General features: G+C 35.8%; 7 protein-coding genes across 7 annotated transcripts in view; 6 read left to right on the forward strand and 1 right to left on the reverse strand.

The window, feature by feature from the left end:
- Positions 1–6: 6 nt before the first annotated feature.
- On the forward strand, positions 7–4,987 carry LOC100637808 (glucose-6-phosphate exchanger SLC37A2-like). The gene is made up of 23 exons (XM_020001909.1): positions 7–27; positions 89–170; positions 234–381; positions 429–507; positions 553–608; positions 664–764; positions 807–961; positions 1,030–1,103; positions 1,159–1,199; positions 1,250–1,306; positions 1,355–1,408; positions 1,462–1,515; positions 1,564–1,654; positions 1,699–1,773; positions 1,828–1,913; positions 1,964–2,012; positions 2,067–2,140; positions 2,190–2,315; positions 2,366–2,419; positions 2,480–2,553; positions 2,619–3,082; positions 4,287–4,340; positions 4,420–4,987. Exons 2-21 carry the CDS (start codon positions 141–143, stop codon positions 2,695–2,697), a joined length of 1,557 nt encoding a protein of 518 aa, XP_019857468.1. The 5' UTR covers positions 7–27; positions 89–140; the 3' UTR covers positions 2,698–3,082; positions 4,287–4,340; positions 4,420–4,987.
- A 32-nt stretch (positions 4,988–5,019) lies between these two features.
- Positions 5,020–8,150, forward strand: LOC100637931 (glucose-6-phosphate exchanger SLC37A2-like). The gene is made up of 21 exons (XM_020001908.1): positions 5,020–5,285; positions 5,355–5,436; positions 5,495–5,645; positions 5,703–5,781; positions 5,828–5,883; positions 5,939–6,039; positions 6,090–6,244; positions 6,303–6,376; positions 6,426–6,466; positions 6,539–6,595; positions 6,644–6,697; positions 6,748–6,798; positions 6,847–6,937; positions 6,983–7,057; positions 7,104–7,189; positions 7,239–7,287; positions 7,342–7,415; positions 7,467–7,592; positions 7,643–7,696; positions 7,757–7,830; positions 7,896–8,150. Exons 1-21 carry the CDS (start codon positions 5,035–5,037, stop codon positions 7,960–7,962), a joined length of 1,848 nt encoding a protein of 615 aa, XP_019857467.1. The 5' UTR covers positions 5,020–5,034; the 3' UTR covers positions 7,963–8,150.
- Positions 8,137–8,944, forward strand: LOC109585784 (glucose-6-phosphate exchanger SLC37A2-like). Its single transcript, XM_020001907.1, has 4 exons — positions 8,137–8,361; positions 8,422–8,503; positions 8,696–8,798; positions 8,862–8,944. The coding sequence occupies exons 1-4, from the start codon at positions 8,141–8,143 to the stop codon at positions 8,942–8,944; spliced, it is 489 nt and encodes a 162-aa protein (XP_019857466.1). The 5' UTR covers positions 8,137–8,140.
- A 7-nt stretch (positions 8,945–8,951) lies between these two features.
- On the forward strand, positions 8,952–11,727 carry LOC100638059 (putative glycerol-3-phosphate transporter 1). The gene is made up of 17 exons (XM_020001910.1): positions 8,952–9,038; positions 9,623–9,723; positions 9,771–9,925; positions 9,975–10,048; positions 10,192–10,232; positions 10,280–10,381; positions 10,428–10,481; positions 10,527–10,571; positions 10,624–10,714; positions 10,763–10,837; positions 10,892–10,977; positions 11,027–11,075; positions 11,124–11,197; positions 11,246–11,371; positions 11,421–11,474; positions 11,521–11,585; positions 11,636–11,727. The coding sequence occupies exons 1-17, from the start codon at positions 9,032–9,034 to the stop codon at positions 11,685–11,687; spliced, it is 1,251 nt and encodes a 416-aa protein (XP_019857469.1). The 5' UTR covers positions 8,952–9,031; the 3' UTR covers positions 11,688–11,727.
- Positions 11,728–11,787: 60 nt separating this feature from the next.
- LOC100638184 (glucose-6-phosphate exchanger SLC37A2-like) lies at positions 11,788–15,040 on the forward strand. The gene is made up of 21 exons (XM_003389657.3): positions 11,788–11,954; positions 12,012–12,093; positions 12,322–12,454; positions 12,501–12,579; positions 12,629–12,684; positions 12,727–12,827; positions 13,109–13,263; positions 13,308–13,381; positions 13,432–13,475; positions 13,521–13,619; positions 13,673–13,732; positions 13,787–13,831; positions 13,892–13,982; positions 14,034–14,108; positions 14,163–14,248; positions 14,296–14,344; positions 14,388–14,461; positions 14,515–14,640; positions 14,701–14,754; positions 14,806–14,881; positions 14,941–15,040. The coding sequence occupies exons 1-20, from the start codon at positions 11,827–11,829 to the stop codon at positions 14,875–14,877; spliced, it is 1,683 nt and encodes a 560-aa protein (XP_003389705.2). The 5' UTR covers positions 11,788–11,826; the 3' UTR covers positions 14,878–14,881; positions 14,941–15,040.
- A 32-nt stretch (positions 15,041–15,072) lies between these two features.
- Positions 15,073–19,708, forward strand: LOC100638312 (glucose-6-phosphate exchanger SLC37A2-like). Its single transcript, XM_003389658.3, has 21 exons — positions 15,073–15,262; positions 15,331–15,412; positions 15,723–15,843; positions 15,928–16,006; positions 16,934–16,989; positions 17,052–17,152; positions 17,211–17,365; positions 17,435–17,508; positions 17,653–17,693; positions 17,788–17,895; positions 18,088–18,210; positions 18,274–18,330; positions 18,392–18,482; positions 18,552–18,626; positions 18,681–18,766; positions 18,815–18,863; positions 18,937–19,010; positions 19,068–19,193; positions 19,252–19,305; positions 19,377–19,459; positions 19,508–19,708. Exons 1-21 carry the CDS (start codon positions 15,108–15,110, stop codon positions 19,521–19,523), a joined length of 1,806 nt encoding a protein of 601 aa, XP_003389706.1. The 5' UTR covers positions 15,073–15,107; the 3' UTR covers positions 19,524–19,708.
- A 3,329-nt stretch (positions 19,709–23,037) lies between these two features.
- Positions 23,038–27,824, reverse strand: part of LOC100637684 (uncharacterized) — an 8,536-nt gene continuing 3,749 nt past the window's right edge. The window contains exons 2-4 of the mRNA XM_003389653.3: positions 25,961–27,229; positions 24,292–25,526; positions 23,038–23,780 (exon numbers count right to left, since the gene is read on the reverse strand). Coding sequence (XP_003389701.2) covers positions 23,690–23,780; positions 24,292–25,526; positions 25,961–27,157 — 2,523 coding nt within the window. The 5' untranslated portion in view covers positions 27,158–27,229 and the 3' untranslated portion in view covers positions 23,038–23,689. The remainder of the gene's footprint in view (positions 23,781–24,291; positions 25,527–25,960; positions 27,230–27,824) is intronic.

Genomic DNA, 27,824 nt, shown 5'->3' on the forward strand with positions numbered 1-27,824 from the left:
CGTCTTCAAACTCTTTCCAACTAAGAGGTATGATATTGTGTCTACTAAAGTCATGCAATGAGTTTAATATTATTTTCCTCTTTGTTAGCTATCGGCTCTACATTCTAATACTGACATTCATATGCTATGCATCGTATCACATGTCAAGAAAACCGTTCAGTGTTGTATCAGTACGTAAATGAGCAGTCAGTGTTTGTACATCAGTATATGCATTTTTTCTGTTTTTTTTACAGAGTGTTCTAGCTCCAGGATGCAAGCACCATCACAGTGGAGGAGGAGGAGGAGAGAATGAAAGTGACTTTGAAGACTTTCTATTTTTGAGCAACAATAGCAATGCCGGTAACGAATCATGTGAATACATTGATGGATGGCCACCATTTAGTGAGCATGTCTAAATTAATGATCATGATCACTGTGTTATTGCATAGATGGCAGCTATTGTAAAACTGTTATTGGAGCTGTAGATTATGCTTGGTTATTCACTTATGCTATTTTCATGATTGCAAGGTATAAATAAATACATCAATACAATAATTATCTTTTATATTTTAGTGGGTTTATAGCTGATCGTGTCAATTTACGCTATTTTCTAACTGCTGGAATGATGGGTATTATACACAGCAGCTGTGTCCTTTCTATAATGGAGATTGTTTTTCTTTTTAGGATGTGGTATTCTTGTAGGTCTACTAGGTGTCTCCTACTTTGCTGGGATTCATTTTCTTTCTTTTTTCATCATTGTACAAGTTTTTGTTGGAATGTTTGAGGTAAAAATCACGATATACAACTTTTGCAAATTTTGTTTCCAGTCTACAGGTTGGCCAGCTACAGTAGCAGTAATGGGTAATTGGTTTGGTAAGAAGAACCGTGGTTTATTAATGGGTGTATGGAATGCTCACACATCAGTTGGTAATATACTGGGAACTGCAGTTCCTTCTATATGGGCAAAGCCTTGTCATGAATGGTTAGTCTCATTTAACTAGCTAGACATGCAGGAAATATTATGTATGTAATTCTAATTATTTTATAAAGGGGATGGTCTTTTCTGGTTCCAGCATTTGTGATGATTTTTGTTGGATTACTGATGTTCTTCTTCCTAGTTCTTGGTATGTTAGTTTGAAAGGACTTAGTCTACTATTTATAAAAAAATTCCATTTATAGATCCCAAGGATGTTGGCTTACCACCTCCTAAACATCACCAGGTATAAATAATACTTCACTGATATAATATGTTAATGTCTTTATTTTGCAGGCCAGGGAAGAACCTACAATTGAGCCTTTGAATGATCCCAAAATAAATGAAATAAAAGTATGAAAAAACAAAAAAATTTTTTTAATGATTTTGTTGATTTTTTAGGACGAATCTGAGTTATCTGATGAAGAGCGTCGTCCTCTTTTAGGTTCTATCCAAGTATAATATTATAAGTTATGTTTTGTTATTTTGTATTATGCATCATTATTTAGGATGGTGGCAAAAAGCCAAAGGCAATCAGTTTATGGAGAGCTGCACTTATTCCTGTATGTAAAATTGATTAGTTTTGCTGATGATTCTGATTATTCTTACAGGGTGTGATAGAGTTTGCCTTATCTCTGTTCTTTGCAAAAATGGTTGCTTACACTTTCCTCTTTTGGCTACCATACTATGTCAGATATCACAGTAAGAAATTGCATTTTTGAGCATTTTTAAAAAGAATTTTTTAGCTATTGGTGGACGCTACGTTGGAGATCAGAAAGCTGATTTGCTAGCAACCCTTTATGATGTTGGAGGGATTGTTGGTAATAATTGTGATTATTAAAATAGTACAATTACAATACTTGCTTCATTTATAGGAGGTATAACTACTGGTGCTCTTTCTGATGTCATCAATGCAAGAGCTGTATCATGTGTCATAATGATGTACCTTGCTGTACCAACTGTAAGATTAATGCTATTGTATCATCATAAATGACTAATGGTCATTTTTAGCTGTTTGCCTATCGCTTTGCTGGTGGCATATCACTGGGGACTTCCATTGGTTTGTCCTATAAATTTTGTATGCATAATTGTACTGGATTATTCCTTTTAACAGCTCTAATTTTATTTTGTGGTCTATTCATCAATGGTCCTTATGCTCTCATCACAACTGCTGTCTCTGGAGATCTTGTATGCCACTTTTGAAATTTCTCTCATTGTTTATAACTGGTATTTGTAGGGCACACATAAATCACTGAAAGACAATCAGAAAGCTAAAGCAACAGTAACTGCCATCATTGATGGCACTGGATCCCTGGGAGCTGCTCTTGGGCCACTAGTAACTGGTTTTATATCAGACCAGTTTGTAAGTCATCATAAATCTTGATTTTGGAATTGATGGATATGTCCTTATAGGGATGGGATAGTGCCTTCTATGTTCTAATGGGCTCATGTTTCATTTCTTCACTTGTAAGTATGAATGAGACCTCCTATAGATAGCATTATCAAATACATAATGTATTCCTATAGATGTTAACTAGACTGGTCATAAGTGAAGCAAAGTATTTCTATTGGAAATTTTATTCAAAGAGTCAAAAAATAAGGTAGATATATATGTTATAATTATTACAAGCAATAGTCACCAGCTAGTCTAAATGTTTGAATTTAGGTCATTTCATGAAAGTGTGAGGAAGATCTTAGGACCTGTTCTACCGCTGTTTGAAAAGTGCTGCAATCAGTGCTGCTGATTCAATAAAGCTTAACATTACTTTAGCTGCTGCTGATTCGATAAAGCTTAACATTACTTTAGCTATAAGACTTATTATTTGGGCGGGCCTGAATAAAAAAAAACTCTATTTTCTGTGTGCTATTTTTTACCTCGTTTTTGACATAGTGAATAGTTTTAACATAGATAATATTATCTATGGTTTTAATAAACCATTTTAACTGCCACGCCCTTCAGGTTTGCAGAGATAGTAGAATGGACAAGAAAGATGAAGTGGACAACAGCAGTCCAGTAACTGGGTCTTGCTTTGAAGGAAAACGCCATCATAAGGTGCAATGGAAGAAGGTACCTTTGGGTGCTTGGATCTTAAGTTATTTAGGAGTCTTTAATATCTTACCAGCTAAAAAGTAAGCCATGTCGAGAGCTTGTACTAATTTTACATTACAGTCAATGATAAAAGTCAACCACTGGTCAACCATACCATGAGCCTTCTATGACATCACTTTTAGCCACACCCCTTGACAGGATGTAAAATGTAGTGATGGGCGATATGGCCAATTTTCTTAATTTTTGATAACGATCGATAATGGATTTTTTGAGGAAATATCGATTATTAACGATACGATAACCACACCTTCATTTAGGGGTGTGGCTAATGATTTTGGCACTGTACTGGACATGAGAGAAGATCATTTCCATGCTCTTGAGCCTTGTTTCTCTTCTTATTGGGGTAGGCTGAGCTAGCAACTGGTCAGTTGCCTCTTTCTTGCAGTTCAACAGTGCAATTACTTATTAAAATTAGTTATTTAACCTTAATAAATGGGCGTGGTCAATAGATCGATGAAAATTTGCATAAAATTTTCGATAATGATTCAAATCGATTCCGTAAAATATCGTTTATATCGATAAAAAATCGATATATCGCCCATCACTAGTAAAATGACAGGAAGCAAAATGAGCACTTAGAAAGCTCATATCTCTTTGAATAATTTTTTCAGACAATAAAACTTTGCATATAGCATTTTTATGATCATATAATCATGTTAGTCCAATTAAAAAATACCCCAAAAATCATGTCAGTTACACTTTAATGTCATAGACCCTTTAGTTTTTAAGGTAAGGGTACAAAACAAACCTTTCAAACTTAACAGTAAATTGATCATTACTGAAAGACGAAATCAATTTTTAAATGAAACAAAGTGGATGTCCTCCACCTAATGATGCTCTATTGAATGATTGAATTAGTTGTTATCATTAATTTTGTTTGTAAAGGCCTGGGTGATAGTATTAATAGTTGCACTCGTGATAGTGCACAGCTATCTTGATAGTGATACTGTTATTCTAACTATCAAGATAGTTATCATGTGTTAAATTATCTAGTATAATGTGATTTTAAATTATTAATAAATACATTAGTGAAGTACAATGACTACATCCTTAAATAAATCATTGTATTTTCACATGTAAAACCTATGGCTAAACTATTGTGATATGTTCACTGTCGTGATCATATTAGAGTTACAAAATATCGTGACAGTGATATTACTACTATCACCCAGGTTTAGTAGAAAGGTACCTTGTACTTTCTGATTATTGTTTTATTTTATCTAGTCTTGGGATGATGTTTTCTACCTTTTGATGGCATCTTCTTTTGTATCTGCATTGGTAAGTAAAGAGCTTGTCACCACTGTGTACCAGCAAAAAGTATTTTGTTCTAAGCTTTTATTTCTCTTATTCCTCTTAGTTGCTCACCAGACTAGTCATTAAAGAAATTATAGAATTATATAGAAGATTTTAACGATAAATTCAACAATGTTTTTAACTCAAATAATGCACACACTTTTAATACTGTTTGTCCATGCTCTAAATGTCTGTGTTGTCCTCTCTTCCCTCTTCTTTTACTACTCCCTCTTAATTTAATATTCTTGTGTCTGTGTGTTTATTTATTTCCTCCTGGGTGTCAAGACAACTGTTCCTGACAACCCTTCAGGCCTTTCTTCCTCTCTCCTCTGCCCTTCTCCTGTCTGCTTTTGTCTACTCTGCTGTATAAGTCCTGTAAAATTCTAATAATAATAATAATAATAATAATAATGCTATCTACATGTATGTGTTACATTCTCTATTGTTGCTTTATAATAATAATAATAATATTGTCGTTATTATGCATGTCTTAGGTATTGTTCTACAGGTATGACATTTTATCCTCCTCACCCTCAGTCATTATATTTGTATCTGTGTGTTTTTAGATTAATGGAAGACTGAGATTTATCATTTCAACTTTTACTATTACTTTATAACAATTATGATACCTTTAATGCAGTGAATGCACATGTTTTAAGCATGCGGGCGCAACGCGCGCATGCCCTTCAGCCCTTGCGCTAGGCTGGACGTACGCCGCAGCAACTTACCTTATCTTAACGTCCTGAAGATTTCTTCAGTGGAGCTGCTTGCAAGTGCAACCATAGATACAATGGACAAAGACGAAAAAAGCACTCTCTCCGACGGGCCATCGAAGAAAGATCAGCATCCTAAAGGGAAATTAAACACTGTGCCTTTAGGAGCTCGGCTTTTAAGCTATTGTGGCATCTTCAAAATCTTTCCAACTAAGAGGTAGCTATAATACACAGCTGCACGAGTCTTTAGGGCATCATGCAATGATATTATTTTCCTTTTTGTTAGCTATCGGCTCTACATTCTAATACTGACATTCATATGCTATGCATCATATCACATGTCAAGGAAACCTTTCAGTGTTGTATCAGTACGTAATTGAGTAGTCAGTATACTAGTATAATGTTTTTATTTCTGTTTTTTTACAGAATGTTCTAGCTCCAGGATGCAAGCACCATCACAGTGGAGGAGGAGGAGGAGAGAATAAAAGTCACTTTGAAGACTTTCTTTTTCTGGGCGGCAACAATAGTGTTTCCAGTAACGAATCATGTGAATACATTGATGGATGGCCACCATTTAGTGAGCATGTCTAAATTAATGATCATAATTATGATCACTGCATGTGTTATTACATAGATGGTAGCTATTGCAAGACTGTTATTGGAGCTGTAGATTATGCTTGGTTATTCCCTTATGCTATTTTCATGATTGCAAGGTATAAATAAAATATATCAATACAATAATTATCTTTTATATTTCAGTGGGTTTATAGCTGATCGTGTCAATTTACGCTATTTTCTAACTGCTGGAATGATGGGTATTATACACAGCAGCTGTGTCCTTTCTATAATGGAGATTGTTTTTCTTTTTAGGGTGTGGTATTCTTGTAGGTCTACTAGGCGTCTCCTACTTTGCTGGGATTCATTTTCTTCCTTTTTTCATCATTGTACAAGTTTTTGTTGGAATTTTTGAGGTAAAAATTTGCGAATTATTATGTACAACTTTTAAACCTTTCATTTCCAGTCTACAGGTTGGCCAGCTATAGTAGCAGTAATGGGTAACTGGTTTGGTAAGAAGAACCGTGGCTTGTTAATGGGTATATGGAATGCCCACACATCAGTTGGTAATATGCTGGGAAATACAGTTCCTTCAATATGGGCAAAGCCTTGTCATGATTGGTTAGTCTCATTTAACTAGCAGTGCATGCAAGAACGTAACTATAATTATTTTATAAAGGGGATGGTCTTTTCTGGTTCCAGCATTTGTAATGATTTTTGTTGGATTATTGATGTTCTTCTTCCTAGTTCTTGGTATGTTAGTATGAATGGACCCTATTACTTATTAAAATTACATTTATAGATCCCAAGGATGTTGGCTTACCACCTCCTGAACATCACCAGGTAAATTATACCAAGAATTATTATCTACTCTTGATAATACTTTACTGGTATTTTAATGTCTTTATTTTGCAGGCCAGGGAAGAACCTACAGTTAAGCCTTTGAATGATCCCAAAACAAGTGAAGGAAAAGTATGAAAAAATGATAAAATATTAAAAATGATTTTATTGCTTTTTTAGGAGGAATCTAAATCGTCTGATGAAGAGCATCGTCCTCTTTTAGGTTCTATCCAAGTATAGCATTAATTTATGTTTCTATTATTTTGTACTGTGTATTATTTTAGAATGGTGGCAAGCCAAAAGCAATCAGTTTATGGAGAGCTGCACTTATTCCTGTATGTGAAATTGATTAGTTTTGCTGATGATTCTGATTATTCTTACAGGGTGTGATAGAGTTTGCCTTATCTCTGTTCTTTGCAAAAATGGTTGCTTACACTTTCCTCTTTTGGCTACCATACTATGTCAGATATCACAGTAAGAAATTGCATTTTTGAGCATTTTTAAAAAGAATATTTTTAGCCATTGGTGGACGCTACATTGGAGATCAGAAAGCTGATTTACTATCAAATCTTTATGATGTTGGAGGGATTGTTGGTAAGTCATTGCAATAACACAATTATAATACTTGATTCATTTATAGGAGGTATAGCTACTGGTGCTCTTTCTGATGTCATCAATGCAAGAGCTGTATCATGTGTCATAATGATGTACCTTGCTGTACCAACTGTAAGATTAATACTATATTGTATCATGAATGACTAATGATCATTTTTAGCTGTTTGCCTATCGCTTTGCTGGTGGCATATCACTTGGGACTACCATTGGTTTGTTCTATTAAATTTTGTATACGTAATTGTACTGGATTATTCCTTTAACAGCTCTAATTCTATTTTGTGGTCTATTCATCAATGGTCCTTATGCTCTTATCACAACTGCTGTCTCTGGAGATCTTGTATGTTACTTTTGAAATTTCCTCTCATTGTTTATAAACTGATATTTGTAGGGCACACATAAGTCACTGAAAGACAATCAGAAAGCTAAAGCAACAGTAACTGCCATCATTGATGGCACTGGATCCCTGGGAGCTGCTCTTGGGCCACTAGTAACTGGTTTTATATCAGACCAGTTTGTAAGTCATCATAAATCTTGATTTTGGAATTGATGGATATGTCCTTATAGGGATGGGATAGTGCCTTCTATGTTCTAATGGGCTCATGTTTCATTTCTTCACTTGTAAGTATGAATGAGACCTCCTATAGATAGCATTATCAAATACATAATGTATTCCTATAGATGTTAACTAGACTGGTCATAAGTGAAGCAAAGTATTTCTATTGGAAATTTTATTCAAAGAGTCAAAAAATAAGGTAGATATATATGTTATAATTATTACAAGCAATAGTCACCAGCTAGTCTACATGTTTGAATTTAGGTCATTTCATGCAAGTGCAAGGAAGATCTTAGGACCTGTTCTACCGCTGTGTGAAAAGTGCTGCTGATTCGATAAAGCTAACATTACTTTAGCTATAAGACTTATTAGTTAGGCGTGCCTGAATAAAAAAAAAACTCTATTTTTTTGGTAGCATCATTTATAAGCTGCATTATATAGGCTGTGTGGATCTATTTTTGACCTCGTTTTTGACATAGTGAATAGTTTTAACATAGATAATATTATCTATGGTTTTAATAAACCATTTTAACTGCCACGCCCTTCAGGTTTGCAGAGATAGTAGAATGGACAAGAAAGATGAAATCGAGGATGAAGTGGACAACAGCAGTCCAGTAACTGGGTCTTGCTTTGAAGGAAAACGCCGTCATAAAGTGCAATGGAAGGAGGTACCTTTGGGTGCTTGGATTTTAAGTTATTTAGGAGTCTTTAATATCTTACCAGCTAAAAAGTAAGCCATGTCGAGAGCTTGTTCACATTTAGCTGGTTTCTCTTCTTCGCCCACCCACAGTTACAGGCTCTACATTCTAATACTGACATTCATATGCTATGCATCGTATCACATGTCAAGAAAACCTTTCAGTGTTGTTGCAGTAAGTGAATGAATGAAGTGATAGCACACACTATCAGCATGCTATCCACATGGAAGGCACACTCTACTATTATAATATATATACTTGCTAATGTGATGAGCATGTGACAATCATGGCATGTCAGAATGCTTTTTATTGTTTATATAGTGTGTCATATTTCTCTGGCTACAGTGTTTTGTTTTAAATGAATAGAATGTCTTAGCTCCAAACTGCAACGATATATTTGAAGAGTTGAATGAGAGCAGCTTAGAATATGAATATGATTGTAACTTTAATGAAGGATGGGCACCATTTAGTAAGAGATGGAGAGAGAGAGAGAGAGAGATGTATGTATGACATATCAACCTTTACCTGATAGATGGCAGCTATTGTAAAACTGTTATTGGAGCTGTAGATTATGCTTGGTTGTTCACTTATGCTGTCTTCATGATTGCAAGGTGATTATTATTAATTTGCTATTTATAAGAGCTTTATTTTAGTGGACTTATAGCTGATCGTGTTAATCTTAGATATTTCTTAACAGTTGGAATGATAGGTATATTGTCTATGGTATAAGTACATGAGTTGTACCTTCTTGCCAGTAGATTGTTCAAAATTAGATTTATTATAATTTTTTTGTAAAAATTTTCAAAAATGGCTAGGAGAGAATTCTGCTCAAAAAAAGTTGTTAGCTGCTCAAGAATCAAATCGAAGACCATGTAAAGGTCAAAAATGGCTGGAAAAGGATTTCAATTTTTATAATTTTTCCTGATACATATACATGCTCTTATGTTGTGTAGCAAGTTTGAGCTGATTCCAATTAAAATTAATTTTTGTATGAATTTTTAATGTTACTCAAAAATTAGACCAAAGTCCCTGTACTATAGTACAGGGTCTTTGGCCAAATTTTGTCAAAAATGGTTAGGAGAGAATTTTCCATTTTTATAATTTTTTCTGATACTAATACATGTCCTTATGGTGTATATCAGCTTTGAGCTTATTCCGATCAAATTTGATTTTTTATGAATTTTTAAATTTGCTCAAAAATGCCATGTACTGTACGTGTATGTCAGCTCATGAAGCATCACTTAGCATGCTTTGTGGGAGACCCTGTATCCCGCTGTCTCTCTGTGCTCATAGGTAGTGGGGTCTTTGTTGGAATGTTGGGTGTGGCTTACTTTGCTGATATTCATCATCTTGCCTATTATATTGTTATACAAATTTTTGTTGGAGTTTTTGAGGTAACCAGCAGTCATCAAGCATCTAAATATATCTAATACATTTCCAGTCGACAGGTTGGCCTGGTGTAGTAGCAGTAATGGGTAATTGGTTTGGTAAGAAGAACCGTGGTTTATTAATGGGTGTATGGAACTCTCACACATCAGTTGGTAATATATTGGGAACTGCAGTTCCTTCATTATTTGCAAAGAAATGCGACCCATGGTTAGTCATTACTGCAGTAGTTTCTTTTTGTCATTATTTATTTGTGTAGGGGATGGGCTTTTTTGATTCCAGGATTTGTGATGATTTTTGTTGGCTGTGTAATATTCTTTTTCCTGGTCTTAGGTTAGTCAATCTATTCCGGTTTATAAGTAAAACAGAGCATAATTACTGTTATTTTTGAAAAAAATACTGTCAATATTTGCTATACATTTACTGCTATGCAAAATACTGTAAAATTAAGTATTGAACAATTTTTATTTTTTCAGATCCTGATGATGTTGGTTTGCCTTCTCCTCAGCACCATGAGGTAATGAATTAATGTGTGCCTGTTCTATTAATAGCATTGTATTCCAGGTTAGAGAGCCTCGACCACAAAAAAATGGAATGTCATACAAGAAAGAAAGTGACCTAACAGCAGACACTAATATAAGGACATCAGGAAAATTGTCTATAGAAGTAAATGCCTTTTTCATTCTGTATTATTATTATTATTATTGTTAAGAATGATACTAACGAAAATTCACCACTTATAGATAAATCTCCTGATACTGAAAAGGTATACCTGTTTGTCTTATTATTCCTGTTATTATTCTCATTTTAGTCTAAAGGTAAAGCTGTTGGCTTACTGAGAGCATTGACAGTTCCTGTATGCCTAATGCATGCATGCTTTTACATTGGTGTATTGTGTATTACTGTAGGGAGTGGTAGAGTTTGCTGTGTCACTTTTCTTTGCAAAGATGGTTGCTTATACCTTCCTGTTCTGGCTCCCTTACTATGTAGCATACAATCGTAAGTATATATTTTAATTCTGTCATCAGTAGCTCATTTATTTGTTAGGCATTGGTGGGCGGTATATTGGTGAACAGAAAGCCGATCTACTGGCTACTCTTTATGATATAGGAGGAATAATTGGTCAGTATGATTATAATGAAAATTATAATACTCGTTTCCCTATCTTGTTTATAGGAGGTATAACTACTGGTGCTCTTTCTGATGTCATCAATGCAAGAGCTATATCATGTGTCATAATGCTCTATTGTGCTGTACCAACAGTCAGTCATTATTAAATTAATGATGCGTGCCTAAAAAGTATTTTTACAGTTGTTCATGTATCGATATTTTGGCGTTAAATCAGTTGGAGCATCAATAGGTCAGTCAGTCATTCATAGTGAGTAGTTTATCTCAGTTTTCTTTCCAGCGTTAATCATATTTTGTGGTCTGTTCATCAATGGTCCTTATGCTCTCATCACAACTGCTGTATCTAGTGATCTTGTATGCTCCTATTGATCCATAAGGTTTATTTTTAACTGTGATACACAGGGCACACATGAATCACTGAGAGAGAATCAGAAAGCTAAAGCAACAGTGACTGCCATCATTGATGGTATGGGATCACTAGGAGCTGCTTTTGGACCACTAGTAACTGGATTTGTATCTGATTACTTTGTATGTTAAATATAAATTACACCCTCTTACTGGTAATCCTTACCCATAGGGCTGGGACAGTGCATTTTATGTTCTAATGGGCTCGTGCTTCATTTCATCATTGGTAAATATTATACTGCTGGTATTAATCAAGTATTAATTTATATTAGATGCTGAGCAGATTAGTTGTAGGCGAAGCAAGATATTTCTATAGAAAGTTTAAAACTCAGACAAAGTATAATTATAGTTCATATTGCTTGATGTGTATTCATCCTTTTTATGCAGGAATCAGGTGTATGCTCCTAGAATAGCAAGCAAGGAGTCAACTATGATGTGAAAGATGTTTTTTAATGTATTTGCACTGACAATTATTTTTATAAAATTATTTATATTATTTATTATGTTATGTATTAATTAACAACTGAGAAGCCACACCTTTTTACAACTGGAGAGCTAAGAGATGCAATTGAGTGATCATGAGTGATGATTCATCTGTTGTGCTGTGTGAGAGAGGACGCCATCGTAAAGTGAAATGGAAGAAAGTACCTTTGGGTGCCTGGATATTGAGCTATCTCGGGATATTTAATATCTTACCAGCAAAAAGGTAATATTTTACAGCAATAGATGATCTGCTGATATTTTTATGCACACCCACCCACAGTTACAGGCTCTACATTCTAATACTGACATTCATATGCTATGCATCATATCACATGTCAAGAAAACCTTTTAGTGTTGTTGCAGTAAGTGAATGATATCCAATGAATTTGTCATAGGCAAGAGTGAGACGAAATGAAAGGGGGCCAGGCCTCTCCCAATGAATAAGATTTCCTTGTCAATGAACAATGTGTCTACTATTAATGTAATGGAAGTGTGAATCGTTTGCAGCCTGTCTAATGCGACTGCAGGAAATGAAAATGTTTTATTAGCTCTAGCATGACTACATACTGATGTCTATTTTTATTATATAGAGTGTCCTCGCTCCTAATTGTAATACTGTACTAGATCAAGAGAACAGCAATAGCAGTAGTAAAGTGTTATATGACCTTTACAGTAACCCTGATGATCCCGAGTGTCACTTTGCTGAAGGCTGGCCACCATTCAGTAAGTAAATATATAGACTCGGTTTTCATCGACTTATTATTAAAAGATGGTAGTTACTGCAAGACTATCATTGGTGCCATAGACTATGCTTGGCTTTTCACTTATGCTACTTTTATGATTGGAAGGTATATATGGAGGTTTTATGATACTAATGCATGCTTTATTGTTTTATAGTGGTTTTATTGCTGATCGAGTCAACTTAAGATATTTCCTAACAATTGGGATGACAGGTATAATGTGTATGTAACAATAATGGTTTCATTTATAGACAGGTAGTGGTCTTTTTGTTGGATTATTGGGTATAGCTTACTTTGCTGATATCCATAATTTGACATATTATGTCATTACACAGATTTTTGTTGGCATTTTTGAGGTAAAATTATAATTTTGTTTTTCTCACAAGTTGAGCTAAAAACATGTTTCATAGGTGCCTTATAGCATATTGAGCAACTTTTAAAATTCATAAAAATCCAATTTTGATTGTAGTCAGCTTAAACTTTCTACACAATATAAGGACATGTATAGTGTCAGAAAAAACAAAAAAGAGAGTTCTCTCTTTTCAATTTTTGGCAAAATTTGGGCTGAGACAGTGTACTATGAGCTCTACGCCAAAATCCTGTTAAAACTCTGATTATTCTTTTTTTTATTTTCCAGTCGACAGGTTGGCCAGCTACAGTAGCAGTAATGGGTAATTGGTTTGGTAAGAAGAACCGTGGTTTATTAATGGGTATATGGAACTCCCATGCATCAGTTGGTAATATACTGGGAACTGCAGTTCCTTCAATATGGGGAAAGAAATGTGACCCATGGTAGATGACCATTCTCAGTATTACATAGTTTACCATCTTTATAGGGGATGGGCCTTCCTCGTTCCAGCATTTGTGATGATTGGTGCAGGATTGCTAATGTTCTTCTTCCTAGTTCTTGGTTAGTACCATTATACTTTGTACTATATTTTTATTTGACACTTAATTTAGATCCTCGTGATGTTGGCTTACCACCTCCACAGCACCATGATGAGGTATTATGAAGATATTTTTTGTGACTTTTTTAATGTAAATGTTAGCCTATGGAACATCATTATCAATCAAATGGGAGACAATACAGTCAAGAGACCAGTTTATCCCTGGGAGATAGAACCGTGCTATCTTCTTTATCTGGAGAAGTAATTTTCAAAATTTCTTCTATTATTATAATAGTTATTATTTATTTTGCAAGAAAATAGACAATGAAAAAACGTCACTCATAAGCTCTGCTAGTACTAGAATACTCAATGAAGTATAAGTATAATTATTGTCAATTAATTAATTTTTTATGTGATTATAATTTCAGTCAAAGGCAAAGGCCGTCAGTCTATGGACAGCACTGACAGTACCAGTAAGTATATAATTTTTAATTCATACCCATATATACTCACTTGCATCGTTACCTTTGCAGGGTGTGATAGAGTTCTCTGTCTCTCTTTTCTTTGCAAAACTTGTCGCTTACACTTTCTTATTTTGGTTGCCATACTATGTTGCTTTTAATCGTAAGACACGGCCATTACTGTATCATTATAGTTAATACTCATTTTTGCCAGCTATTGGTGGGCGGTATATTGGTGAACAGAAAGCCGATCTGTTAGCTACTCTTTATGATGTAGGAGGAATAATTGGTCAGTATGATTATAACTACAATTATAATACTCATTTCCCTGTCTTGTTTATAGGAGGTATAACTACTGGTGCTCTTTCTGATGTCATCAATGCAAGAGCTATATCATGTGTCATAATGATGTACCTTGCTGTACCAACTGTAAGATGATTAGCTGAATTCCATTAATATTATTATATCTTTGCTAGTTGTTTATGTATCGTTTTGTTGGCAATGAATCAGTTGGATCTTCTATTGGTTAGTAATTATTAATGAAAAATGGACTGACCTTTTTGTATAGTTTTGATCATATTTTGTGGTCTATTCATCAATGGCCCATACGCTTTGATCACAACTGCTGTATCAAATGATCTTGTATGTTATGACTAACACAGTGACTATTAGCCATTGTGTGTATGTTGATATAGGGCACACACGAATCACTGAGAGAGAACCAGAAAGCTAAAGCAACAGTTGGTGCCATCATTGATGGTATGGGATCACTAGGAGCTGCTTTTGGACCACTAGTAACTGGATTTGTATCTGATTACTTTGTATGTTAAAGTTGCCGTTATGTTTAGAATTACATTCTAAAATATTGTTCCTTTGTATAGGGCTGGAACAGTGCATTTTATGTACTGATGTTCTCTTGTTTCATTTCATCATTGGTAAGTGATCATAGCAATGGCTGCTATTAAACTTATAACTGTGCCTGTTAGATGCTAACAAGACTGGTGATAAGGGAGATGCAGCATTTTTGCAGAAAGTTAAATCCAAGCGGGAAAGATTAAAGTGGTAATGCAAATCCCTTATATTTGTAATAACAATAATAATACCTTATTATTATATAACAGACAGACATGTCTACAGTGATGCCAACAATGATCCGAGAGCATTCTTAAATCATGCTCAACACGAGATTTATTGTCATTTTCATTTTTTTATTTTTATTCACAATCATGAATTCCTTATTAATATTCATTGCAACAAATAATTATTGTTTATTGTCATATCTTAATTAATGGCAGCTAATCAGCTTCCTTCCTCTCCTCCCGATGTAAAGTTTTGTTGTCAAAGGCCAATGGAGGCTCAAACTAAACTTGTAAAAAGAAAACTGCCTCTGGGGGGATGGCTACTAAGCTATTTAGGTGTTTTTAGATTCAAGCCTTCGATAAGGTAAATACAATATAAACGGGCGATAGTCGCATCCTCTTCCTTTGTTCTATGTCTCCCTTCATTTCTAGTTATAGAGCTTACATTTTGATATTAACGTTTCTCTGTTATACGTCCTATCATATGTCAAGAAAACCATTTAGTGTTGTAGCGGTAAGACACTGAGAGAGAGAGGGAGAAAGTGTCAGTAAATTTAATGTGTACATCTTTTACACCTCATGCATGACCTCCACATCTAGTACTAACAAAGATTTTTTCAATACATTGTATTATGGTCTTAAGTCTGTCGATTGACAATCGTTCACGCATACACTACTAGTGTTCATCATTATACTACAATATAGAGCTACACAGTTTATGTTTTAGTTTGAATTATGACTTTGGCCACTGCCAGTACTATCAAACACTACGAAATTTGGCACAATTATCATCAACCTTTCCTTCTCTCTTTATTGCACATCAGAATGTCTTAGCTCCAGATTGCAATAAGCTTCCCAATGCTTCATGTGGTGGAGAAGGTGATTCTAATCTCGATCTTAGAGAAGTCAATCCATATGATTATGTTGATGGATGGCCTCCATTTAGTATGTCAATAATCTTATTACGTTATTTTGTTGTAAACAAGAGATTGTAAGTATTATTTAATAATGTGTTCCTCTCTCTCTCAGATACTTCACATTGCAAGACTATAATAGGAGCTATTGATTATTCCTGGCTGTTTACTTATGCTGTCTTTTTGGTGCTGAGGTGAGAGAGACAGAGAGAAGAAGAGAGATGTATGGAAAGGGAGTGGTGCTATCAGGGTGTAAAATGAGATCAATTTTCTGATGATTATAAATGTTCTTATGTGTAAGTTTGATCAAAATTGGATTTTAAAAAAATTGGCCAATGACCATGGGAATATTTCGTCAAGAATGACTATGAGAGAATTCTTCATTTTTATAATTTTTTCTGATACATATACATGTTCTTATGTTGTTTATCAAGTTTGAGCTGATTCCAATCAAATTTGGGTTTTTTATGGATTTTAAAAGTTGCTCAAAAATCGAACCAAAGTCCCTGTACTATAGTACAGGGACTTTGACCAAATTTCGTCAAAAATGACTAGGAGAGAATTCTTCATTTTAATAATTTTTTCTAATACATATACATGTTTTAATGTTGTTTATCAAGTTTAAGCTGATTCCAATCAAATTTGGGTTTTTTATGGATTTATAAAGTTGCTCAAAAATCAAGTCAAAGTCCCTATACTATAGTACAGGGATTTTGACCAAATTTCGTCAAAAATGACTAGGAAACAATTTTCCTTTTTAAATTTTTTTTCTGATACATATACATGTTTTTATGTTGTTTATCAAGTTTAAGCTGATTCTAATCAGATTTAGATTTTTTATGAATTTTAAAAGTTTCTAAAAAATTGGGCCAAAGTCCTTGTACTGTAGTATAGGGCACTTCATCAAAAGTGGTCCAGACAGAACTCTCCATTAATAAAACCAATGAAAAAGACAAATTGGATAACAAACTACTAAATGATTGTTAAGTGCTCAATATTTGAAGAATGAAGTGCACATTTGTGCTCAATAGAAGCCATGAAATAAAATATTGGTTGGTAGGAGGTCTTATTTTTTCTTAACTCGATAAAGTATATATTATCTTTTATTTTTTATGTTACAGTGGACTCATAGCCGATCGTGTCAATCTTAGATATTTCCTAACAGTTGGAATGATAGGTATATTAATTATTATTATTATCTATCACATGAGTTGTACCCTCCTCTCTCTGTGTTCGTAGGTAGTGGGATCTTTGTCTCACTGTTGGGTGTGGCTTATTATGCCAACGTACATCATCTTGCTTATTTTATTTTTGTACAAATTTTTGTGGGAATTTTTGAGGTAACAATAATGATAAAATTAAATATAATCTATCACCTAACATTCTCCTTCCATGCAGTCTACAGGTTGGCCTGGTGTAGTAGCAGTAATGGGTAACTGGTTTGGTAAGAAGAACCGTGGTTTATTAATGGGTGTATGGAACTCTCACACATCAGTTGGTAATATACTGGGAACTGCAGTTCCTTCAATATGGGCTAGGAAAGGAAAGCCATGGTTAGCCTTTTAATTACAATATTATTTTTCTGTCATTATATTTATAAAGTCTTGTGTCTCTTTTTGTAGGGGATGGTCATTTTTAGTGCCTGGTTTAGTGATGATTGTGATGGGAATTGTAATATTCTTATTTTTAATAGTTGGTATGCATGTCATGCATGCTCCTACACATACGTCTAATTATTACATTGTTGCTGTTCATTTTTTGCAGTCCATGTAACTATGTTTGCATATTGTATTACATGTAGCATTTACACTGTAAATGTGTTTTTATTTATTTTTTTCAGATCCTGCTCATGTTGGTTTGCCACCTCCTAAACATCATTTGGTAAGACACTCTCTTTCTCTCTCTCTCTCTCTCTCTCTCTCTCTCTCTCTCTCTCTTTATCTATCTTTTTCTTTTATGATAAATATTTTTCTAGGAGTCTGCTTCTCGTGAGGAGGAAGACAGAGGAGGAGGGGGAGAGGGAGAAGAAAGGTATAATTCTAATGGCATTGAGTCACTTGAGATGAAGGACAGAACACACACGGTACATTCATTAATTTGTTTGTAATTTTATACTTGGTATTACATTTTTGTTGAACCATCTCATCCTTTCTCTCTCCTTCCTCCCCCCTCTCACTCTCTCTCTCCCTCTCCCCCCTCTCTCTCCCCCCTCTCTCTCTCCCCCTTCTATCTCTCCCCCCTCTCTCTCCCTCCCTCCCTCTCCCTCTCTCTTTAGGCTAAGAAAGATGGTAAGAGTGAAGATGAAGGTGATGATGCTACTACCGACAATGAAGCTAATGGTAACAATGAAACGTCTGATTTGATTAGTCGTAGCCATGAAAAGAAGCAATCATTAAAAGTTAGATTGATACTATATATCATATCCTTTTATTCTTTTCTTTCTCTCATTTTCTATTCCCAGAGTTTCTTTAATCGCAAAGGAAACGCCATTAGCTTGCTTGGGGCTCTAAAAATACCAGTAATTATTATTATTATTATTATTATTATTATTATTATTTTATTTATTTTATTATTTTTAGGGAGTGATAGAATTTGCTCTAGCCCTCTTTTTTGCGAAGCTGGTAGCCTATACATTTCTCTTTTGGCTCCCATATTACGTTGCTTTTCATCGTAAGATAAAAGTGCACTAAATACTAACATAATACTCTTTACCCTCCCTCTCTCTCACTCTCCCTATAGCTATTGATGGTAGCTGTGTAGGTAACCAGAAAGCCGATCTATTGGCTACTCTATATGATGTAGGAGGAATAATTGGTCAGTCTGATTATAATTACAATTATAATACTCATTTCCCTGTCTCATTTATAGGAGGTATAACTACTGGTGCTCTTTCTGATGTCATCAATGCAAGAGCTATATCATGTGTCATAATGATGTACCTTGCTGTACCAACTGTAAAATTAATTTTTAATAATAAACAATAATTTATATTAATTTTATAGCTTTTCCTGTATCGATATGTGAGCCATGTATCATTAGGAGCTACTATTAGTAAGTCTATAGTCACGTAACTTTAAAAGAATCTATTTATCACAATATTTACTTTATCTATTTTATACTGTAGCTTTAATACTACTGAGTGGCCTATTTATCAATGGCCCATATGCTTTGATCACAACTGCTGTATCAAATGATCTTGTATGTTATGACTAACACAGTGACTATTAGCCATTGTGTGTGTGTGTGTTGGTATAGGGCACACACGAGTCACTGAGAGAGAACCAGAAAGCTAAAGCAACAGTTGGTGCTATCATTGATGGTATGGGATCACTAGGAGCTGCTTTTGGACCACTAGTAACTGGATTTGTATCTGATTACTTTGTATGTTGTTGTTTCGTTGTTTATTATAAATATATATATATATATTTTGTGTTGATAGGGATGGGACAGTGCGTTTATCGTATTAATGGTAGCTTGCTTCTTGTCATCATTGGTAAGTTAATCTTCAATTAGTAATTGATATTCATTTAAATGCATTTGACTTCTACCATGCATACTATTTAGATGCTCTCCAGATTACTATCGAAAGAAATTGCATCCCTCTACCGTTCAGCAAAAAGTTTTATCCAGAAAAAATTTTATCACAGGTATTCTTTAATGTGTGGATATTATTATATTGATGATATTATTTTTAGGCATACTCTTAATTAAAATATTATGAGCCATCACGTGCAGTCATGCTGTAATTCTTTTTCTTATCTCCTTTGATGCTTCATGTATTTTGATGTAACTATGATAAATTATGATTGTCATTTTAAGAGTTATTATTTATTTGTCATTCCTCCGCATTAGTTTATGATATCCTTTTACTTTGTACAGTAATAATTACACTGGAATTTGTCAGTTATCAAAGTCTCGCTGAAAACATTTTAAGTGCTTGCACTAAATTTCATATTTGCCTTGATATTAAAATGCGTATTTTGTGTCATTTGATTGAAAGTAATATTGGCATAATTGAAGTGTTTTAGGAGTTGTTGATGCATATAGTATAGACTTTTTAAATGGATATTTCTTCACCTAATCTGATAGCTGTTCTTATTTTACAATATCTTGTCAGCAATACCTTCATCCCACACTCATTTGATCCTGGACTTATGCTTTCATCACGATCCACTTGTAACGCTAGATAATAACAAATAACAAATTAGTTCAGTGTTTGTGTCCATAATGATGCATGCCAGTGGTTGGCTCAAATAGCAAGCCCTAATCTTTTATATGACAACACTTTCCTTATTCACTCTCAGTTTACTCTCCTCTTCAGTCCCTAATACTCCTCTCTATCTGCTGCTCTAGCTTCTTCTCTCATTGAGTCAATGGGTAACCATTCTTCTAATCTTCTCCGTGATGCTGTCTTTGGCTCAAGCCTCTCTCCTACCTCATCATCTCGGGATGAGAGGATACAAGTAAGTGAACCAAGCTCTCCGCCATATTGCTGGACTTGTCAGCTACTCATTGAGAGCAAGAGGGGGAACAAGTACACAGCTAATGGAGTCAAAATAAACATCACCCCCTCCACCGGGTCCCAGGTTATACTAACCAGTGGCCACTCTATTTTTACCGATGGGGCCTACGCTAAAAAGATAACGGTTCGCTTTCCGGCCTCAAATCACAAAGAGACTTTTGTAGTGTCCGAGAAACAGATGTGGGCATCGCCTCAGTACATAAAAACAAGTCGACCAATGTATGATTATGGGTTTATCCTCCTCCCTGGCGAGAGCAATGAAGGATTCGGCTGGACTACACTTCTAAGCAATGAAGAAATGATGGGACGGCCACTGACCACTTGTGGATACCCAGCTGATGATCCGAACTCAAACCTATGGATCACTGGAGGCGGAGTGGAGAAAATATCCCAAGAGCACATTCATTACATGCAGGACTCTCTGGGGACCGGGAGTGGGAGCCCAGTCTACACTTGGTACAAAGGCTACTGGACTATTGTGGGCATACAGTGCTTTGGTGGCGTGTTCAATACTGCAGTGAGACTCAATTCTGAGATGATGCACGAAATAATGAGAGAGTTAAAACACACGACTAGTTATACCATACAGCCACAGACACTCACAGATCTCTACCTCACCAAAACAACCAATTCCTCAGATGAATCTACCAGTAGTCCACAAAGCAGCCTGCAGGCTACTGGTGGTGTATTGTGCAAGACCACTGGAGAGCCATTTGATATATTCCCACTCCAGATACAACAAGGCACTAATGCTGACACTATAAAGAGAGATCCTGTTATAGTCAAAGGTCTTAGCCTCTATACTGATGCATCCTTTGAAGACAGCAATAATAGATCCACTTCTTCTGCTCCTCTTCCTGTCTTTAGCGTTAAGAATGAGTTCACTGATCCAGTGGTTGGCAACTTGCACAATTATTATTTCATTCACACTCACAAGGACGAAGGGAATGGGGAGACCGTTTCGTTTGAGTCAGTGACAGCCGAAGGGATATATCTATCAACGGATAAATCAGGATTCATCAAGCACATTAATATACACAGAGATAGCAAGCCTGGGCCGTACGAGAGGTTCTTTCTCCAATCCGTTAAACTTCAAAAATAACTAACATAGCTCGGCATGCATGAAACTTGAGAATTTTAATTTATTAATTTACCGGTATTTGCTTTATTATTTTTATTGTAAAATGTCTTTACTAAATATTAACAGACTCTGATTGCATCCGAAAAGCCGATTAGAAAAATGTCTTTGATTAGAATAAATTGGTTGACATTATGTTACATGCAACTATTGTAAGGATATGAACAATATTATACTAATTCTGCTAGACTGCACAGAATAAACCTATGTTTTCTTAGCAGGGCACTTTTATTTACTCTTGGCACAGGGTCTTTGGCAAAAATTCACAAAAATTCAATTTCGATTGAACTTTTTACACATGCATAATATGGCATCATTCTAAGTGCCTTTTAGTCAGAAAAGATGTGCACTTCATTTTTCAATTATTATAATTATTTTAATAGATTATTAAGCACATGGAAATGTACATCTTTGATTGTCTCCTTCAGCTGTTTTCATAAAAAATTTTCTTTGAGCCATTTTTGATGAAATAGCCTGTACAGGAACTTTGGCCCAATTTCGGAGCTTTAAAAATTTGTAAAAAATTCAATTTTGATCAGAATCCGCTCAAACTTTCTATACAACATAAAAACATGTATATGTATCAGAAAAAATTATAAAAGTGAAGAATTCTCTCCTTTTCATTTTTGGCAAAATTTGGCCAGAGATCGTGTACTATAGTACATGGACTTTTAGCCGATTTTGGAGCAACTTTAAAAATTCGTAAAAAATCCAATTTTGATCGGAATCTGCTCAAACTTTCTATACAACATAAGAACATGTATATGTATCAAAAAAAATTATAAAAGTGAAGAATTTTCTCTCTTTCATTTTTGGCAAAATTTGGGCGGAGACCGTGTACTATAGTACAGGGACTTTTAGCTGATTTTGGAGCAACTTTAAAAAATTCGTAAAAAATCCAATTTTGATTATACAACATAAGAACATGTATATGTATCAAAAAATTATAAAAGTGAAAAATTCTCTCCCTTTCATTTTTGGCAAAATTTGGCCCGAGACCGTGTACTATTATAGTACAGGGACTTTTAGCCGATTTTGGAGCAACTTTAAAAATTCGTAAAAAATCCAATTTTGATTGGAATCCACTCAAACTTTCTATACAACATAAGAACATGTATATGTATCAGAAAAAATTATAAAAGTGAAGAAACCTCTCCTTTTCATTTTTGGCAAAATTTGGCCGGAGACCGTGTACTATAGTACAGGGGCTTTAGTCCAATTTTTGAGCAACTTCAAAAATTCATAAAAAATCAATTTTGCTTGAAACTAGCTCAAAATTTTCACACAATAAAAAAATATGTATATGTATCAAAAAAATAAATAAAAATGAAGAATTTTCTCATTTTCAATTTTGGCAAAATTTGACCAGTGACTGTGTTTTATACTAGCTAGCCATAATGGTATAGGAAAATTTGTCCACTTTTCGAGCAACTTTAAAAATACACAAAAAATCCAATTTTGATCAGAGCCAGCTCAAACTTTTTACACATTATATGTACATGTATATTTATCATGATGCAAAGCTTGGATTTTAAAAATTCCGTTTAATGAAAGACAATGGACCATTTAAAATTGAAATTTTTTTAATAATAATTAAGATACAATCACTAAAACATTGAACAAGACAATAGCAACTCACTGAAAGCAAATACACACACAAAACTGAGTTGAAAGAAATAGCAATAATAATAATAATAATAATATTAATATATAATATATTCATAATAGTGTGGAAATGTTATAATATAATAAGAACAACAACAGTAATAACAATAATGGTAATAATAATGATAATAAAGATAATAATAATAATAATAATAATAATAATAATAATATAGACTAATAGCAAGGTTTGGGTCAAAGTGTATAATAATAAATTGATGGAGAGAAAATGTGTGATAAATTTATAATAGGACAGTTGATAAAATTCAAAGTAAAAAGGACCACACGTTTGCACACACACACACACACACAATTACAAAACAGAAACAATAATGAGAGAACAAAATTTGAATAAGTTCTATTGCCAGTATAATAATTGTAACAATTATAAAACAGCAACTTAAAAAAGTGAAAAAATATATGTAGATATGCATGTGACTATTATGCAATTGGGAGATTTCCTAATATATTAATAATTATAATAATAATAATGCTATTGTTTTACTGAGAGTCAGTGAAAGCTTGAGAGCAAATCCTAGTTGTCCATTTCTTTCTTTATTTTCTCTTTATGAAACGGCAACCGCCTTTCTTGGTCTGACAATTAACACACCAGCTTGATTTTTCTGCTGGAAACCTCTTACGACAGCTATAGAAAGAAAGACATAATGATCATTGTACATAATGAGGAATGGTTAGCTGAGTGCTAAAGTTATTTTATACTCTTTATCACAGCTATAGAGAGAGAGGAAGAGGAGGAAGGGCTCATCTAATCTTTCTATGTAAACTAGTTTGTATGCCAATCCTCTTGATGACTCTGATTTAATGCAGCAGACAGATAACTAGCTTGCAACTCTGACCACAATCTTTTTACAGACTAGGCATTATTGCCACTAGCAGCAATAGGCTTGTATAGATTGAAAATGATTTGACTAATAAGCAAGTGATGAGGGCAGAGGTCAAAAGGGAGAGAGAGAGAGGAAGCTGAAACTGCATTTATTTTGATTGGTAGATAAAATCATTCTACCAGGAATTCCTATTTCTTTGCATGTAGTCATGCCTTAGATGTGTGTAGCTGGTGAAGCTCTAGAGTATTGCATGCAGGGAGACCATGTAGCCACAAGATGTCAATGCATTTTTAGCAAAACCACCCTCCTTACCTCTTTGTAAAGAACTGGTGCTCCTCCTGTCTCTCTTCCTTTATGACTGGCTGTATATCATCAGGGAGTGTAGGAGGTGGGGACACTCTGTACTCCTCTTCTTTAATGGGAGCCACTGGTGGTGGCAAGGAACTGGGAACTTCCTCCTCAGCCTCAAAGTCTCCCTGACTCTCTATGTGCTTGGTTGGTGTGGTAGCAGATATGCCAAGATTGGGACTGGTTGGGTCAACCTGCTGGAGTGCAGGCCCACCAAGGACTGGTGATGAGGAAGAAGAGTTTGAAATGAGAGCAGGTGGAGGCATTGAGACAGGAGTGGGGGCTGGTTTGGCACTAAAGGCACTCACTGGAGATGAAGAAGAGAGAGACCCATTGCTGTTATAATGCTGATGCTGCTGATAGTTGTTTCTTGCTATTGGGCTCTGTGGATATGCCCTATACTGCTGCTGCTGCTGCATGGCTGGCCCCTGATGCTGTATGTACTGCTGGAATGGGCCGGTTGCGGCATAGGGTGAGCGAGCATATGCATGACCTGGCGAAAACATTGACTGGTGATGGGACATGACGTAGGGTTGATGCTGATGAAATGAGGCAGTGGAAGAAGAGGAGTGATGGTGAGGATGATGATGATGCATCCCATTAGTATAAGAACTGTTAAAAGGAAATGCTGTGTTGATGCTATTAGTGAGAGGAGATGAATGAATCATGCTGCCAGCACTGCCCACTGGGCTACCCATTTGAGACGTACCATACATCAGAGAGCCGTTCATGTTCCCGGGGGCGTGGCTAAGGGGTATCATACCTTTACCGGACATTGTGGGCGTGTTTGGCGAACTAGAGGGACTGTTACCAGCTGAATTAGAGTATGCAGGGATCCTGTTAGGGCCGAGATGATCGCTGATTGGAGGAGGAAGGGGAGATGACTTCTTGTGAAGGTCCTGCATGTCAGGAACTGAGACTTGCCCGCCCTCGTAGCTCTGGAAAGTTTTGCTCATTTCTTCTCCGGCCGCTTTCTCTATGGGAGGACTAAGAGAGCCAACGCTTGATACTGAAGATTGGTAATTGAGGACTATGCCACTGTCTGGGGTAACACGCTGGAGAGAGCTCTCACTTAGTTTTGCTGTTTTCTTGATGCCCTCATCAGTTGAGAAATCAAAGCTGGCCATTTCATTCTCATAGCATTCTACATCATTTTCACCAGCTGTGCTCCCATTATTAGTAGTCAGAGGAGGTGGTATCTGTGATTAGAGAGAGAAAGAGAGGAGGGAGAGAGAGAGAGAGAGAGAGATAGTAAAAAACATATAAATGATGAGGTTTGGTTCATGAAGACGGTAAAGGTAACTTTAATTGAATTAATTGTGGTTTTGGTCATAACCACCGAGATATTAAGTGGCTGATGGTAACCTCAGATAACTCTTATGTAAACTGCAACCTGCCCTGACCGGTTATGTCAGCAGCCACAATGCACGTATAAACACGCACAACAATACAATATACTGAAGCGGTAATATAAATGCATACAAATACATACAGGCAATGTATAAGGCTCTACATGGAGAGGTCATATTATGAGTAAACAGGCTTCATTATTATAAGATATGCATAAAAGTAACGACTGTCACAACTGAAAGCTGCTACTAATAGTAACATTGTAGTAAAGGGGGGAACTCACCGCTTGTCCGTTGCTCTCCATTTTATTTGAAGATAAGGAAGGAGTGAGACTCATTGGGTCGATGCCATTAGACCAGGAGGAGGCCGGGAGTTGGAAGAGAGAGGACGAGTTTTGATGATGTAGAAAGTGTGAAGGATGCTGTGCCTGTGGATAAGCAGGTCCAATGTGCCCGGGATAAGGGAAACGAGGAGTCTGTATCATACCAGGTGGATAGTGATTACTGATGCCGGTCTTTTGAATGGGGCGGGGATAGTGTTGCGTCATTAGAATCTCTGATATATCCGAAGGGCTACCCCGACTAGCATAGAAGACATCATTATTGGGTGAGATGAGGTTAGGAGATTGGATTGGAGAGAAACTGTTGCTGTTTTTAGACCCACTTAGTCTGAATAAGCCATATATGGCCTGCTGCTCTGCATCACTGAACTCATCAAGGACGTTTGGTTTTCCATTCTCGCCGGCTCCACTTTCATTGTTAGCATCAGAAGAACTAGACCCACTGCTTCCTCCATTCCCGTTTGACATGTTACCGTTTAGCACGTCACCTTGAGAATGAGCTCGCCTCTTCTTAGCATCGCTTCCTTCACCGTTCCTCTCTCCTTGTTGCTCCATTGCAGTTGAAAGACTTCTCTTCATTGAGGACTGGACCCGACGAGTAGTCATGGTAACCGGGGGCGGAGTTGGAGAGTTCAAATGCTTTGAACAGAGACCACATTTCTGCGACTCTTTCCAGCAGTCGTCCACTCCACAGAGCCTACGCCATTGCTTCCCGTTAAACTTCTTCTTGATTCCTTCGGGGGTAATAATGATCTCTCCTTTCTTGACTCCCTTGATGTCTTTGAGTTTAACACGAGAGCCCCGGATATTAGTCGAGTATTGAAAGTCCTGAGTTTGAATGAGAGGAGGAGGGAGGACCCCATTAGACACCGAGTGAGGAATGGCAGCAGCTCCTGCTGGAGGATGCGGCGGAAGGAAGAAGTTCCCTTGATTCGGAAGGGAAGGAGGAGGAGGAGGAGGGAGAGGAGGAGGAGGAGTGGTTGACATCTGACCGGATGGTGTTTCCATATATGGAAGTGCACCGAGCGTCTGCGTGGGACCGTATGTGGGGGAGCTACCACGAGCAATCGAAGACTTGTCTTCTACCGGTTTGGCTTGCTGGTATGGTAAAGAACCTAATGCAGCATCTACTGCAGACATGATGAGAGAGAGAGAGAGAGTTGAGAGCTCAAGTGAAAAGAAACTAGATTGCACAGTGCAGTGATGGATAACCTATTATGGAAAGATAAAAAGAATGTTAATAAGCTGTAGAATTTTACACTACATCTACAAAACAATAAGAATATAATAATATACGCTGGACGAGATAAACAGCAAAATGTTTCAATATATATATACATGTAGATAGCATGTCCTAGTACAGGTGATTATTGTTAGCCTTTTCTCATCAGAGTACATGCTAATCAAATTATGAACAATAACAGATGTTCAATGACACACACAGACAGGAATATGTGCATGACTGGGCGAGAGAGAAACAGGCGGCATAGAGTACATGACTACTCCCACATATCCCGCAACTACGCCTCAGATGAAATGGCTCCCCACCATACATAGTGAGACAGTGGTATCATTAAAAGGAAATGCAAAAGATAAAAGCGTACATGACTGCATGCATATAAAAGAGCAAACGGTTAAGAATAAGTACATACACACACACACATACACCATTCATGTATACTAATACTTCCTTGTTTGGCTATGTCAGAGTGCATTTCAAATATGGAATTGTTCCTTGCATGTAGTTAATAATACAATAGTAGCTGTACTAATGGAGTATTTGGGAAAGACAGCAAGCAGTGAATGG

The sequence above is a fragment of the Amphimedon queenslandica genome, unplaced genomic scaffold, assembly GCF_000090795.2.
Source record: "Amphimedon queenslandica unplaced genomic scaffold, v1.1 AMPQUscaffold_13010, whole genome shotgun sequence".
Classification (NCBI taxonomy): domain Eukaryota; kingdom Metazoa; phylum Porifera; class Demospongiae; order Haplosclerida; family Niphatidae; genus Amphimedon; species Amphimedon queenslandica.

Excerpts from the sequence above, each read along its gene's own strand:
- LOC100638184 (XM_003389657.3), top strand. The coding sequence starts at position 11,827 with ATGAGTGATGATTCATCTGTTGTGCTGTGTGAGAGAGGACGCCATCGT. Across the intron at positions 13,264-13,307 it reads GGAAAGAAATGTGACCCATG|GGGATGGGCCTTCCTCGTTC; the intron begins GTAGATGACCAT and ends CCATCTTTATAG. Across the intron at positions 13,983-14,033 it reads ATACTATGTTGCTTTTAATC|CTATTGGTGGGCGGTATATT; the intron begins GTAAGACACGGC and ends CATTTTTGCCAG.
- LOC109585784 (XM_020001907.1), top strand. The coding sequence starts at position 8,141 with ATGGTTTTAATAAACCATTTTAACTGCCACGCCCTTCAGGTTTGCAGA. Across the intron at positions 8,362-8,421 it reads AATATCTTACCAGCTAAAAA|TTACAGGCTCTACATTCTAA; the intron begins GTAAGCCATGTC and ends GCCCACCCACAG. Across the intron at positions 8,504-8,695 it reads AACCTTTCAGTGTTGTTGCA|AATGTCTTAGCTCCAAACTG; the intron begins GTAAGTGAATGA and ends TTAAATGAATAG.
- LOC100638312 (XM_003389658.3), top strand. The coding sequence starts at position 15,108 with ATGGCAGCTAATCAGCTTCCTTCCTCTCCTCCCGATGTAAAGTTTTGT. Across the intron at positions 17,694-17,787 it reads CACCTCCTAAACATCATTTG|GAGTCTGCTTCTCGTGAGGA; the intron begins GTAAGACACTCT and ends ATATTTTTCTAG. Across the intron at positions 18,331-18,391 it reads TTGGGGCTCTAAAAATACCA|GGAGTGATAGAATTTGCTCT; the intron begins GTAATTATTATT and ends TATTATTTTTAG.
- LOC100637808 (XM_020001909.1), top strand. The coding sequence starts at position 141 with ATGTCAAGAAAACCGTTCAGTGTTGTATCA. Across the intron at positions 1,409-1,461 it reads CTCTTTTAGGTTCTATCCAA|GATGGTGGCAAAAAGCCAAA; the intron begins GTATAATATTAT and ends ATCATTATTTAG. Across the intron at positions 2,013-2,066 it reads ATCACTGGGGACTTCCATTG|CTCTAATTTTATTTTGTGGT; the intron begins GTTTGTCCTATA and ends TCCTTTTAACAG.
- LOC100637931 (XM_020001908.1), top strand. The coding sequence starts at position 5,035 with ATGCCCTTCAGCCCTTGCGCTAGGCTGGACGTACGCCGCAGCAACTTA. Across the intron at positions 5,286-5,354 it reads AAAATCTTTCCAACTAAGAG|CTATCGGCTCTACATTCTAA; the intron begins GTAGCTATAATA and ends CCTTTTTGTTAG. Across the intron at positions 6,938-6,982 it reads ATACTATGTCAGATATCACA|CCATTGGTGGACGCTACATT; the intron begins GTAAGAAATTGC and ends GAATATTTTTAG.
- LOC100638059 (XM_020001910.1), top strand. Across the intron at positions 10,838-10,891 it reads TGATATAGGAGGAATAATTG|GAGGTATAACTACTGGTGCT; the intron begins GTCAGTATGATT and ends TCTTGTTTATAG. Across the intron at positions 11,372-11,420 it reads GATTTGTATCTGATTACTTT|GGCTGGGACAGTGCATTTTA; the intron begins GTATGTTAAATA and ends CCTTACCCATAG.